Source organism: Somniosus microcephalus, chromosome 2 (genome assembly GCF_052327205.1).
Source record: "Somniosus microcephalus isolate GS21.2 chromosome 2, FLI_Smic_1.0, whole genome shotgun sequence".
In the NCBI taxonomy this organism is placed as follows: domain Eukaryota; kingdom Metazoa; phylum Chordata; class Chondrichthyes; order Squaliformes; family Somniosidae; genus Somniosus; species Somniosus microcephalus.
In genome coordinates, this window is record NC_140988.1 from 269867365 (window position 1) to 269883009 (window position 15645).

Sequence of the window (15645 nt, forward strand, 5' to 3'; positions counted from 1 at the left end):
CTTGCTCACATTGTGTGCTCTTCCATCTCTGCATTCTATCCTCTTTCCTCCACCACCCCTCAACCCCCCTGCCTTCCCCACAATCAATGGCTGGGCTTTAGGCCATTTTGCTCTACACCATGTTATTGTAAATATTTCCAGCAAACAAACGCCTTTTTTTTTTACTTTTTCTTTCCGACATCTGTATTACACATGGGTTAAAAGAGCTGACAAGTAACCTGCTTGCAGATATGTGCAGGATCGAACAGAAGCTGGAATAAGGAAGTGCACAGTGTCGTGATATTATTTACCTGCCTTTTTCTTTCCCTTTTTTGTTTTTGACTTCCATTCTCAGTTTGTCTCTGAAACTGGTTTTACAGTTATCTATCCATATTAAATTAATTTCTCTTGTATTTCAGTAAAACCTGATTCTCCAGAGATAACTTCGGTAGAACAAGTAGCAGGAATAAGCACAGTCTTGGGTGTGAATTGGAAAAACCCACTCATACTAGCTACATATCAACTGAAGTACAATCTCCGATATAGAATTGTCGATATTCAGGAGTGGACACAGGTAAGTTATTGCCCTGGTAAAGAAACTGGGAATGTTTGTTGTAAATGTAAAGGACAGATTGTCAAATGCACAATCAACTTTAAGAAAAGGTGAAAGCATTCAACAACAAATTTCAACATTGCATAAACTTGGACCTCTGATTTGCTGCACTAAGAATAACTAGTATTTACAAGAAATAGTTACTAGATGTAGTATTTATTTTTTTACCTTCCAGAAATTTAATTTATACACCAAAACAATGATATTTCCCCATAATGCGCAATGAAATAAACCCAGATATTACTTCAGTTCCGATCATCTGGTTCAATAAAACTTCAGTTTACGACTTCTAACTTGATCACAACAGGTGCCTCTTTGCCATCAGCCATGACCGTACTCTTATGTAGTGTAGTATTGGTTCATTGAGACTAGTGATCTTTGGTTTGATCCTCTGTCTGTGCTAAGTAGGCCATCTCTGGTGGTCTCGGCTGTTTTATCCCTAAATTTGTTCAATCATATCTGTGGCACTTGAGAAGTCATTGGCTAGTTCTGAATTGCAGTGGTAGATGGCTTATGATTAAGAAATAAATGAATCTTTAGCATGATCGAAGTTCAGTATCTGCACTACAGTTATTAACATCTGCTATTACTTTCTTGACAGGTTCCCCCCGAGGATACAAAATCCCATCGGGAATCTTTCATGATTCAAAACATGAAACCTTTCACTGACTATGCCTTCACAATTCGCTGTAAGGCAAATGATGAGACAGGATACTGGAGTGACTGGAGTTCAGAGAAAATTGGGAAAACTCCTGAAGCCAGTATGTAGAATGAAGAAACTTGAATTCTGCTGCATATAGTAATGTTGAAATTAACAGGTCCACCTGAAAATGAGTGAGCAACCCATCTGCCTGAAACAGGTTATAGCACACCAAGTGTAATTTTCAGATACAAATAGGTGGAGCATGCACATTAGTCACTCTTCCGCATCCAACTGTCCCAGCCCCTTGGGTAACAAAGGCACTTTCCTCTCCACACCTAGTTCACAGAAACACTCCACCCCATCCGACCCCGCTACCCATCCTTTCACAAAGACTCTCTTTTATCCTCTATACCTCCCAGTTCATACTGATACTCCTTTTCCTCCTCCCCCATCAATTCAGTCTGGTACTCTCCTCCCCTCTCAATCCAGTTAAGGTTTTACTCCTGTTTCCCAGTTCACACTGGCACTCTTCCAATCCCACACACACACACGCGCGCACACACACCCCTAAAGAATCGCTCTCTTCCCTATCCCCTCCATTTCTCTCTATCATTGTACTCCATTGCCCCCCCCCCCCCCCCCCCCAATCATTGCTTTACTTTCTTTGTTAGCTTGCCCCCGCTGCAGTCTTGCAGCTAATCATCTGAGGGCCCTTTCTCCTCCGCATTACTAACGTCAGTGATCCTTGCAGCTATATACTGACTGGTACGCTCTGCCTTGCACAAATTCCCATTTGCAGTACACAGTGACGTTCCCAGTGTTCAGAAGGAAGTCCATTAACAGTTGGACTTGGGTAGTAGTGGGTGAGCCAGCCAACATTGAAGAGCAGCACTGAAGGGTGAGGATTTTTATCAGGCACCCAAAATGATAGCCTTTAGCATTTGTGATATAAATACTGACTCGAACTAATGCATAAACCGCTTGGGTTTGTTTTTTAAACCAATGCTTTTTTTGCCATTTTATTACTAGGTCCGTTGCGAGGTCCACCCATTTGGAGAACAATTGAAAATCTAGACTTTTCGAAGAGAAGGATACATATCATGTGGAAGGTGATTTTGTTTATATAATACAAATGATTTTCTAGCACAGACACCTCAAGCCTACAAGTACCTATTGACAAAAAAAGGAAATAATCATTATAAAATACATTAGCTAATGCTCTGTGTATGTGGTCTGTCTGTCTGCCTCATATTTTATAAATGGGAAGATTGATTGCTAAATAGTTCTGTTTTTTTTCCTTCTTTGGGCATTGGATAAATGGTGCTGCAAGGTTGGGCCATTCTGATCTACCTAGTAGTTCAACTGAGAACAAGCAGAATTTGGTATTTGTGTGATAGAAACATAGAAAAATAGGAGCAGGAGTAGGCCGTTCGGCCCTTCGAGCCTGCTCCACCATTCAATATGATCATGGCTGATCCTCTATCTCTATACCATATTCCTGCTCTCTCCCCATACCCCTTGATGTCTTTTGTGTCTAGAAATCTATCTACTTCTTAAATATATTCAGTGACTTGGCCTCCACAGCCTTCTGTGGTAGAGAATTCCACAGGTTCACCACCCTCCTGAGTGAAGAAATTTCTCCTCATCTCAATCATAAATGTCCTACCCCGTATCCTGAGACTGTGACCCCTTGTCCTAGCCAGGGGAAACATCCTCCCTGCATCCAGTCTGTCTAGCCCTGTCAGAATTTTATACGTTTCAATGAGATCCCCTCTCATTCTTCTAAACTCTAGTGAATACAGGCCTAATCGACCTAATCTCTCCTCATGCGACAGTCCTGCCATCCCAGGAATCAGTCTGGTGAACCTTCGCTGCACTCCCTCTATGGCAAGTATATCCTTTCTTAGGTAAGGAGACCAAAACTGCACACAGTGCAGGTGTGGTCTCACCAAGGCCCTGTACAACTGTAGTAAGACATCCTTGCTCCTGTACTCAAATCCTCTTGCAATGAAGGTCAACATATCATTTGCCTTCCTAACTGCTTACTGCATCTGCATGTTTGCTTTCAGTGTCTGGTGTACAAGGACACCCAGGTCCCTTTGTACATCAGCATTTTCCAATCTATCACCATTTAAATAATACTCTACCTTTCTGTTTTTAGTACCGAAGTGGATAACTTCACATTTATCCATGTTATACTGCATCTGCCATGTATTTGCCCACTCACTCAACTTGTCTAAATCGCCTTGAAGCCTCTTTGCATCCTCCTCACAACTCACAATCCCACCTAGTTTTGTGTCGTCAGCAAACTTGGAAATATTACATTTGGTTCCCTCATCCAAATCATTGATATATATTGTGAATAGCTGGGGCCCAAGCACTGATCCCTGCGGTACCCCACTAGTCACCGCCTGCCACCCAGAAAAAGACCAATTTATTCCTACTGTTTCCTGTCTGTTAACCAATTTTCAATCCATGCCAGTATATTACCCCTTTAATTTTGCACACTAACCTCTTATGTGGGACTTTATCAAAGGCCTTCTGAAAATCCAAATACACCACAACCACTGGTTCTCCCTTATCGATTCTACCAGTTACATCCTCAAAAAACTCCAGTAGGTTTGTCAACCATGATTTCCCTTTCATAAATCCATGTTGACTTTGCCTAATCCCGTTGATAATTTTCTAAGTGTCCTGTTATCACATCCTTTATAATAGACTCTAGCATTTTCCCTACTACTGATAGGGTACTACAGACTGGTTAGCCTGTGTTCCCTCTCCCTTTTTTAAATAGTGGGGTTACATTTGCCACCCTCCAATCTGCAGGAACTGTTCCATAATCTATAGAATTTTTGGAAGATGACAACCAATAGGCATTCATGGAATTCAATTTATGGTCAGTTAGTTGTGAATCCAGGATTCTAATCAATATTCTAAAACTAAGTATCAAAATATGTTGTGTGGCACATGAATTTACAGAATAGTAGGGGGAATTATTTCTTTATATTGTCTGCCCAAACATGTTAAAACAATACACCCAAAATTTGACAATTTCCTGTGAGGAAACAAATCCTTCCCCCTCCCTTTCAGTTACTTATTTAGTAAACTACAACTCCTTTTAACAACACAAAAAAAGTTCACCAGTGGACTGGAATCTAATCCTGGACAATACTGAAATTCAATGGTGTCGTGCCAGGATTGCCTTCCAAGACTGGGAAGGATCCTTATCCAGCTTAATGACACTAGGTTGAAGAAAGACACTCTGGGTATGTCACGTCAATGGACCATTTTATTTGACATGATCTAGCAGAGATTTGACAGACTCTGTTATGCCTGCAAAACATGGAATATCTCTTCTTGAGTAGGAGATATTTGGAACAAGATCATTTTTTGCAGCAATGCTGGAGAAGACCTGAAAGTGGTGTTGCTCAAAAAGTAATGTTGCACTTTAAAATGTTATGATTAGGTTACATTTAAGGAGTTATTTTACAACTTCCAAAAAAATATATATTCCACTGAGAAGAAAAGGGTGTAAAAGAAAAGACAGCCATCCGTGGCTAAGTAAAGAAATTAAGGATAGTATTCTAGGACTCGAGCCCCATAATCCAGGCCCACACTCCCCGCTGCCAGTACTGAGGGAGCGCTGCACTGTCGGAGGTAGCCAAATCTAGTGGGAGGATAGAGGATTGGGAAAACTTGAAAAGACAGCAAAAAATAACAAAAAGATTGATTAAGAAAGGGAAGATAGATTATGAAAGTAAATTAGCAAAAAATATAAAAACAGATAGAGTTTTTATAATTATATAAAAAGAAAAAGGGTGGCTAAAATAAATGTTGGTCCCTTAGAGGATGAGACCGGGAAATTAATGGTGGGAAATATGGAGATGGCAAAAACACTGAATGAATATTTTATATCAGTCTTTACAGTAGAAGACACTAAGAATATCCCAACACTGGACAAACGGGGGGCTAAAGGGGGGGAGGAAATAAACACGATCAAAATCACTAAGGAAGTGGTACTCGGTAAAATAATGGGACTCAAGGCGGATAAATCACCGGGACCTGATGGCTTACATCCTAGGGTCTTGAGGGAAGTGGCGGTAGGGATTGTGGATGCATTGGTAATAATTTTCCAAAACTCCCTGGACTCGGCAAAGGTCCCGGCAGACTGGAAAACTGCTAATGTAACACCCTTATTTAAAAAGGGCAGTAGACAGAAGGCTGGAAACTATAGACCGGTTAGCCTAACATCTGTGGTAGGTAAAATATTGGAGTCCATTATTAAGGAGACAGTAACAGGACATTTGGATAATCATAATTTAATAGGACAAAGTCAGCATGGTTTTATGAAGGGGAAGTCATGTTTGACAAATTTGCTGGAGTTCTTTGAGGAAGTAACATATAGGGTGGATAAAGGGGAACCAGTGGACGTAGTGTATTTAGACTTCCAAAAGGCATTTGACAAGGTGCCACACAAAAGATTATTGCTTAAGATAAAAAATCACGGGATTGGGGGTAATATTCTGACATGGATAGAGGATTGGCTATCTAACAGAAGGCAGAGAGCTGGGATAAATGGTTCATTCTCAGACTGGCAATCAGTAACTAGTGGTGTTCCGCAGGGGTCAGTGCTGGGTCCCCAACTCTTTACAATCTATATTAACGATTTGGAGGAGGGGACCGAGTGTAACATATCAAAGTTTGCAGATGATACTAAGATGGGAGGGAAAGTAGTGAGTGAGGAGGACATAAAAAACCTGCAAGGGGACATAGACAGGCTAAGTAAGTGGGCAGAGATTTGGCAGATGGAATACAATACTGGAAAGTGTGAGGTTATGCACTTTGGCAGGAAAAATCGTAGAGCAAGTTATTCTCTTAATGGCAAGAAACTGGAAAGTACTGAAGTACAAAGGGATCTGGGGGTCCTGGTGCACGAAACTCAAAGGGTTAGTATGCAGGTGCAGCAAGTGATTAAGCAGGCCAATGGAATGTTGGCTTTCATTGCTAGGGGGATAGAATATAAAAATAGGGAGGTATTGCTTCAGTTGTACAAGGTATTGGTGAGACCGCACCTGGAATACTGCGTACAGTTTTGGTGTCCATACTTAAGAAAGGACATACTTGCTCTCGAGTCAGTACAAAGAAGGTTCACTCTGTTAATCCCGGGGATGGGGGGATGGACATATGAGGAGAGGTTGAGTAGATTGGGACTCTACTCATTGGAGTTCAGAAGAATGAGAGGCGATCTTATTGAAACATATAAGATTGTGAAGGGGTTGGATCGGGTGGATGCGGGGAAGATGTTCCTGATGATGGGTGAAACTAGAACTAGGGGGCATAGTCTTCGAATAAGGGGCTGCTCTTTCAAAACTGAGATGAGGAGGAACTACTTCACTCAGAGGGTGGTAGGTCCATGGAATATGCTGCCCCAAAAAGCTGTAGAAGCTACATCATTACATAAATTTAAAACAGAAATAGACAGTTTCCTAGAAGTAAAGGGAATTAAGGGTTACGGGGAGCGGGCAGGAATTTGGACATGAGTCTAGGTTCGGATCGGTCATGGCCCTGTGGGTAGCGGAGCGGGCCCAGGGGCCGTGTAGCCTGATCCTGCTCCTATTTCGTGTGTCTAATTCTGTTAGATTCAGGAGATGGTTCTGTGATAGTGGATTGGCGGTTAGGATCAGATCAGCCATGATCTTATTGAATGGCGGAGCAGGCTCGAGGGGCCGATTGGCCTACTCCTGCTCCTATTTCTTATGTTCTTATGTTATATTTCACCTTCAGCGTGCTATAAATGAGATCAGCTAAAAATGAGACTTTTTTGTTAAAAATCAAACCTGAATTGCCTCTCCTAATTCTGAAAAGGCATGCATTTAAAACCGCTTTCCTTTTTCTTACTAGTGAGAAAACGAAGAACTGCATTTATTAATTTTAAATGACTTGATACTAACTATAGCAGCCAAATGCTGCCAGTAATGCTAATCATGTTTTGGTCTACCATAAGAACATAAGAAATAAGAGCAAGAGTAGGCTATACGGCCCCTCGAGCCTGCTCCACCATTCAGTAAGATCATGGCTGATCATTGACGTCAATTCCACTTTCCCGCCCGATCTCCATATCCCTTGATTCCCCCAGAGTCCAAAAATCTACCGATCTCAGCCTTGAATATACTCAAAGACTCAGCTTTCACAGCCCTCTGAGGCAGAGAATTCCGAAGATTCACAACCCTCTGAGTAAAGAAATTCCTCCTCATCTCAGTCTTAAATGGCCTACCCCTTAGCCTGAGACTATGCCCACTAGTTCTCGACACTCCAGCCAGGGGAAACAACTTCTCAGCATCTACCCTGTCATTCCTCTTCAGAATCTTGTATGTTTCAATGAGATCACCTCTCATTCTTCTAAACTCCAGAGAGTATAGGCCCATTCTACACAATCTCTCCTCATAGGACAGCTCTCATATCCCAGGAATCATTCTAGTGAACCTTTGTTACACCACCTCCAAGGCAAGTATATCCTTCCTTGGATAAGGAGACCAAAACTGTGCACGGTACTCCAGGTGTGGTCTCACCAAGGCCCTGTACAATTGTAGCAAGACTTCCTGGCCTAGAAATTCAGTCGCGTTTGCGCCCACTTATTGGCTATAGAGTGGTTTGCGCCGGAAGTTTTTTAGCGTCCGAAATTCAGTTGGTCCCTAACATCGGCGTTAGCCGGTAGCGCTGCGCCGGCACCGATGACGTCATCGGTGTGCGCAGCGCCCCGGTTCCAATGCTATTCCGTGCCGATGGCCAAATTCAGTTGCGGCCGCCTCGCCTCGCCTTGCAGCTCCGAGAGGCCGGCGCATAAAGGTGGAGGGGCGGCCGGCCGCTTTCCCGGCGGCCGCCTGGCCGCACCTCCCTCCCCGGACTCCTGCACCACCCCCCCGCGGCATTGGTGTCTGACTCCCGCGAGCCCGGCACTTCTCCGTGGTGCCGGGCTCATTTGCCGGGGGAATCCAGCGGCGATCTCACGGCTGCAGGCAGCTCCTCCTTAAGAGAAGGAGGAGGCCTGCAGTACCCCAGCCTGCCGCACCGCATCGGGTGCCGCAGCGGCAGCTGGATGCCTGAAACTGACTTTCATCGCCCCAAACGAGGCGGCCAAACCCTGCAATAGCGCCCGCCTCCGTCTTGGGGCGGCGCAACTGAATTTCAGGCAGGCGCTACGGGAATCCGGGCGAGCGCAAAATTTCGGGCACTAAAGACCTGGCGCGGCGATACCGAATTTTTAGCCCCCTTACTCTTATACTCCAATCCCCCTGCAATAAAGGCCAACATGCCATTTGCCTCCTTATTGCTTGCTGAACCTGCATGCTAGCTTTGTGTTTCTTGCATGAGGACACCCAAATCTCTCTGAACACCAACATTTGAAAGTTTCTCACCATTTAAAAAATAATTCTGTTTTTCTATTCTTCCTACCAAAGTGAATAACCTCACATTTCCCTGCATTATACTGCATCTGCCACCGTACTGCCCACTCACTTAGTTTATCTATATCCCTTTGCAGACTGTGTTCTTCTCACAGCTTACTGTCCCACCTAGCTTTGTATCATCAGCAAACTTGGATACATTACACTCGGTTCCTTCATCTAGGTCATTAATATAGATTGTAAATAGCTGAGGTCTCAACACTGATCCTTGCGGCACCCCACTAGTTACAGCCTGCCAAAAAGATCCATTTATCCCTACTCTCTCTTTTCTGTCCGTTAACCAATCCTCTATCCTAATTACGCCAAACCCCATGAGCCCTAATCTTGTGTAATAACCTTTTATGTGGCACCTTATCAAATGCCTTTTGGAAATTCAAATATACTACCTCCACTGGTTCCCCTTTATCTACCTTGCTAGTTACATCCTCAAAAAAAACTCTAATAAATTTGTCAAACACGATTTCCCTTCCTAATCAAGTTATGATTTTCTAAGTGCCCTGATACCACTTCCTTAACAATGGATTCCAGCATTTTCCCGACGACTGATGTCAGGCTAACTGGCCTGTAGTTCTCGTTTTTCTCTCTTTCTTGAATAGCAGTGTTAAATTTGCGACCTTCCAATCCGCTGATACCATTCTAGCCTTTGCACAAATGTCTGCGTTGACAATCTGTCTGCGCTACCTAGATTTCTGCCGAACTGTTTAAAATCTATTTAAATAATTTTTCAAATTACAGGAACTAGATAAGTCAGATGCTAATGGAATTATCTTGGGGTACCAATTGAAGATTAAGGAAAAGAATTCTCAGAAAATCCGAAGGATTGAAACTAAAGATCTAGAATACAATATTACCCTTTCACGAGGGGAATATGAAATCATACTTGCTGCCAACAATTCAGCTGGTGACTCTCCTAAAGCAATTTTAATAGTGCCAGCAACACTGGAGTCAGGTAAGCTATGATAATATAAAGTGAAAATAGGCGATTCAGTCTATCAAACCCATTCCCTCTACATATTTGTCCTGTTGGAATTAACCAAACTACTCAATCTCCCGTGCAATACTAACCACTACAGGCAACATCTTCCAAGACATTCAAGCTGTATGAAATGTTGTTCCCTAATACTAAAGATAATCAAGTCAAATTCCAAGATATGCCATTCTTGCATCCGTTAACCAAGCTTGCATCCATCATCCCAGCAGTACAGGAACCATTGTGTGCCATCTATTACCTTCATCCTTCAAAGCTTCATTCCCATTCTTAATCGGATATATATTTCATTTTACTTCCCTCCCCTACCGAAGTCACAATATTATGACCAATACTACATAGAATACTCCAGATGGGGTCTAACCACTAACCAATACAACTTTTTGATTTGTATTCTCCTGCTTCTAATTTAAACTAATACTTTATTTACCTTTTTTTTAAAAAAAACTGGACCCATGCATACCCTGGACCGATGGTTAAGATGATTTTATTCTCCACAATATTCTCAAAAGGAGTGCACTCGCTGCATAAATGGTTCCTTCAACACATCCTCCTCTTATATTGGATCCATCCATTAATTATTTAAAATGTTGTGTATATTGAACTGCTTTTGCTGGGTTTTTTTTGGATAATTTTTCCACAAACAGGATTTGAAAAAAGATTTACTTTTTAAAATTTAGGTTTTTGGATCTACTTGTGAAAAGAAAGACTTGCATTTTTATAGCGCCTTTCACAGCCTCAGGACGTCCCAAAGCGCTTTACAGCCAATTAAGTACTTTTGAACTGTAGTTGTAATGTTGTAATGCAGGAAATGGGGCAGCAATTTGCACACAGCAAGCTCCCACTAACAGCGATGTGGTAATGACCAAATAATTTTTTTTAGTGATGTTTGGGGATAAATATTGGCCAGGACACCGGGGATAACTCCCCTACACTTCGAAATAGTGCCATGGGATCTTTTACGTCCACCTGAGAGCGCAGACGGGACCTCGGTTTAACATCTCATCCAACAGTGCAGCACTCCCTCAGCATGGCACTGGAGTGTTAGCCTAGATTTTTGTGCTCAAGTCTCTGGAAGGGAACTTGAACCCATGACCTTGTGACTCAGGCGAGAGTGCTACCCACTGAGCCACGGTTGACACACACTTTTTTTTAAGTCTCTGCTGCTGGATCTAAATTATTAAACTGTTTTATTTCACACCAAGTCACCATATAGAGAAATTTATGATTTAGATTGTACAATCAGTATAACTTGTCTTTGCATATTAACACAGAACAATGATTACACTAACCACATTCAAGGATGACCTAGCTTGGCTTAATCAAAACAACTCAAAACTACTCTTGTGCACTCTCATTCTGATTGACTTTTAGGCCTTTGCTGATTTTTTTTTTTTATCACCCTGTGTACACTGCCAGAAGGGACCAGAGACTTCCCAACTCAATGGGTATGAGGTGTTTATCGATTACTGAGATGGGCTAACTAATTATTTACAGTCTATGCAGAAACAACATCACAGCTTAGCTCATTAGTATTTTGCTACCTACTATCCGTGCCCTTTTTAAAAAAAAAAAAAAAAATTGTGTGTATACACTAGCTTTTTAAAAAAACCTTTAAACTTAACTTTCATTTTCCCCAAATCCTTTCTGTAAACATCCTGAAACACAACGCTGCTCATTATTTGATCTGCCTCCAGTTTTAGTATTATTTACAATATTCACATAATGAATCGAGAAAGAAAAAAAACTTTGGGTCAATTTAGGAAAAACGCTGGGAAATTCTTCTGACAGACACCCCCACTCACTAAATGCAATCAAGCAAGGTCCAATGACCACAGTAACTGATGACACTAGTTCCAGTTAACCCATCTACATTCTAGGTAGTGTCAGCCTTGATTACGTACTCAAATCTCTGCAGTGCAGCTTGAACCCACAACTTTCTGATTCGATGAAGTGAGTGTTCCCACATTACAACAGTGACTACACTTCAAAAGTACTTCATTGGCTGTAAAGCACTTTGAGACGTCCGGTGGTCATGAAAGACACTATATAAATGCAAGCCTTTCTTTACGACTGAGCTAAAGCTAACAGATATATGTGTGATTTATAACAGGAAAAATTGCAAAAGCAGCATTAAAAATATATTGACTGTCAACAAAAAGGAGCAAACATTTCTTTCAATGCAAAATGTGTTGATTTTGTTTTAGCACTACCACCTGTACAAAACCTCAGCGCTTACCCTCAAAATGGTCAGTTGATGGTCAAGTGGAAGCGTCCTGTTTCCGCAGTGAGTGGCTACGTGATAGAGTGGTGTGAAGAATTCAGCAAGAATTTATGCCCTGGGCCATTATACTGGCAACATGAGCAAAAAACTGCAAACCAGGCTTTCTTAAAAGGTGTGTGTTCCTGTCATCTTGGCTTCAGTTACAGTATAGGGGCCTAGAAATTGGCCTCCTTAGCACCTTCTGTTAACGGGATGCTAAGCACTTACCGGGCGTAGCGAGAAGATCGACTCCCACTATATTCGGCGGGAGGTTTGCGGCGGCAGTATGTATGGTGTTGCGCCCGGAGATCATGACTTCATCGCCCCGGTAGTGCCCCAGACCCGAACTTCGGTTATGCCCTTTGCAGCGTCGCCAGGCGAAAACACCGGCAGCTGCAGGAGGTGTTCATCAGAAGGCTGGGCGCTTCGGGGGCGATACTTAAAGGCAAGGTGGCCAAGGTAAGTAATTGTGAAATGCTCTTTTTTTCAATAGTCTTCACCAGCGATCGATCAGCCAGGCACTCTGCTGCAATGCATCGGGCTGATCGGGCCGGATCGCGGCTGCCGTCGGGGACCTGGTAAAGTTTCCTCTTCCCTTTAAAGGAGGGAAGGAGCCTTCCAACGCGGCAGCGCTGCACAGCCCATTGTGCAGCGCTGCCGACCTACAACCCCGCCTGTTGCGCTTCAGGAAGGCAGTGGAGCGCTTGATTTAGCACTCCACTTACTTCCTGGAGCGCAAACCCCGAATTTTTGACAATTTAAAAACCATTAGTGCCTGTCGCTAATTTTTTCAATTTTTTAAAGTTAGCACCCCAAACGGGGTGATACTGAATTTCTCCCCCTAAGCGTTTGGAGGGCAGGCATGCAATGTGATGGCCTGTCGATTCTTTTTATTTTCACATTGTTCCATGGCTCCGTGCTAGGACATAGAAGTGATTTTCTACATTTGTGTTCCTAGTGTGTAACCTTGCCAGCTGAGAAGAACATATTGGAAATTTAAGTACAAGTGCACAATTTTAAATGGTTAGACAACTGTGCACAGCATGCTCAACTAAGTTTATCCTGAAAAACCACTGTTAGAGGATGTATTTATTTATGATCTAGATGTTCTTTGCCTCAGTATCAATAAGGGTCTTAAAACATTGAGGTCGAGCATTCATAGGTTTTTTTAGTATATAGTGCATGCAGTGGTACTTGAGCATAGAATTAATCATATAATACTTGCAATCACACCTGCTGATTGTGGGATTCAACACCAATGTGCCCGATGGGGACTTTACTGGTCTTTTTAAATTAATCCACTTTAGCTGTACTCTAGCAGTGAATTTGTAAGTATTCCAACATGATATTTTATTTCTTTACATCTGGTTAAGTTTTTCTACTGAGTTCCCCATGAACACTCCTCAGCCAACAATGCTGGCAGATAATCTGCCAATTTTTTGCCACCCAATACCCTAATTGCTACTTGAGAATATTGGCCCAGAAATTCGGCTCTCCCCGGGTGAGTAAGCACAGGGTACTCACCCGTAGGCCGGATGGAATTGCCGGTTTCCTGCATGCACTGCGCATGCGCGGGAAACCGGCACTTCCGATCCTCTGAACGAAGAGGTTCAGAGGTCGAACGCGCGCGCAGGGGAGGCTGCGCGTGCGCTTTGAACTTAGGTTTTTTTTTACAGGTTTTCCCGGGAGGGTAAGCCTGCAGGATTTACACATTTAAAAAGCAGGTGTAAGGCCTGCTTTTTGCAAGGTAAGTGGTCAATTAATTAAAATTAAAACATTTTTTCCACAGGTTTATTATTTTTAAATACTTTAAAGTAAGGTAAGTTTATTTTTAGCCCTGTTATAATATAAAATTATTTTTTTCAAAAATTTAAATTATTGTTTAAAATAGTTATTTAATGTAATTTATAGTTTATTTAAAAAGTGTGTTTTTTTTTTTTTTTAATTTGAAGGTTTACTGCTATTTTGGGCCCGTAGTATTTATAAGTTTTGACAGGTCTACCTGTCAATCTTATGAATGGGCTTTTCCCTTCTCTGATTGGCTGCCCATGGCTCACGTGATCCCAAGGGACGCATCGCACTAACTATGCCCCTGGGACACGCAAGCACAGCGCACCGGCAGCTGGGCCAGGCCCCGGAGTGGAATTCCACGTGCAAGGTAAGTGCAGGTCGGGGGCTTACACCCACGGGAAGCCCCCGACCCGAATTTCTGGGCCATTTTTCTGATTTTACTCCTCCTTCTATGGAACCACCTTGGTACCACCCTGCTGGTCTGGTGATGGGATGCTCACTTTGTGCATATAAATGTCCTGAATCAATAAGCCACTTGGACATGTAACTGATTTGGGGGTTGTTGAGGAATGGGGGGGGTGGGGGGGAGCAGTTCATCCTCGACCTCTTTCATTTCTTAATTTTGTCACATGCTGTAGCCTGCATTAATATATTAAATTTGGTATAATAAGTATCTAGCCAATTGATCGTATAGAAGTTGAAGTGATAGAAATGTCTGTTTAATTTCATCTATTACTTCTACAGAAAATGTTATGCCATTCAAGCGCTATAGGATAACTATTTACCCTCTGTACCGTGGTTGTCCAGGAGCTCTGCTTTCAAAACTGACATATCTACAACAGGATCGTACGTACACACTAATGATACTAACTAAAATGCAGGAGATATTTGCATATAATAGCTTAATTGTTAAAATGTATTAAAAATGCAATGTATATGTTTAATTCATCTGCATATTCAGTCCATAGTATCAGCATGTTTTCATATAGATTGAAATATGCTGTAGAAGGGAGCTGGCTAGCACATTGCCCTTTCATCTCTGGGACCTGACTAACAATTCCTTATTCTTAGTAGGCACAGGTTGATTGCATAAAACTGTCAGAATTTGCCAATAATACTAAATTGTCATAAGAAGTGGAAAATTCACTGATAATGAAATAATATGGTACTTTTCTGAGATTGGAGGTTAAGAAAGTGTGGGTAGAACTTTCTATTTTGCATTTGTTTCATGCTGTATCTAGCCTGGAAGACCTGGATGCCAGAAATGGTAAATTATGCTAATCGCTAGTACTGATCTCTCCCTGATAAGTACAAAATTAGCTACACCTGACTTAATAATAAGTAAATTTAGCAAAATAATTGGAGTAAAGGAGGTTAGATACGAAAGATCTGAGAACATAGGATTACTTTTACGACATGAATGTTTTGCACTGTACAAGCTGTGGTAAAAGTTGAATTGTCCTGTTTCTTAGGTCCAGTAAATGGTCCTTTAGTTCATCTGAAACATGTGGGAAAAAAAGAAGTTGAATTGATGTGGAATGAAATTCCTGTAAATGAGCAGCGTGGTTTCATCACCAATTACACCATATTTTACAAGAGTGGCAATGCAAATGAATCAAGTAAGCAAAAGAGGCCTTTACCTTTGTTGCTTTAAGTGAAATGTCTAGTTTGATGATTTCAGAAGATTCTTTAACTGAATGGACAAGGTTGCCGTTTTAGAAATACTGAAATTACAATTTTATTTTCTGTTCTTTTACTTGTCTTGTATTAATTATTTTGATATTTCCTGCAGGATGCAGCTGTAAACGTTAAAAGATATGTGTGTGCAATTTTTTAAGTATATGTAAAACCAGGTTCTGCATTTAAAGTAATTAAAGTACATACTATGTGTAATGCGGTTTATTT

At 41.8% G+C, this 15645-nt stretch overlaps 1 protein-coding gene across 7 annotated transcripts in view; it reads left to right on the plus strand.

Annotated features, from left to right (window-relative positions):
- The window catches only part of il6st (interleukin 6 cytokine family signal transduce), a 79369-nt gene that overhangs the window by 51012 nt on the left and 12712 nt on the right, over positions 1-15645 (plus strand). For all 7 annotated transcript variants that reach the window (XM_085971949.1, XM_085971920.1, XM_085971902.1 and 4 more), the window contains exons 6-12: positions 399-553; positions 1194-1353; positions 2265-2344; positions 9434-9647; positions 11894-12082; positions 14485-14586; positions 15213-15359. In XM_085971949.1, the coding sequence (XP_085828075.1) occupies positions 399-553; positions 1194-1353; positions 2265-2344; positions 9434-9647; positions 11894-12082; positions 14485-14586; positions 15213-15359 (1047 nt within the window). The remainder of the gene's footprint in view (positions 1-398; positions 554-1193; positions 1354-2264; positions 2345-9433; positions 9648-11893; positions 12083-14484; positions 14587-15212; positions 15360-15645) is intronic.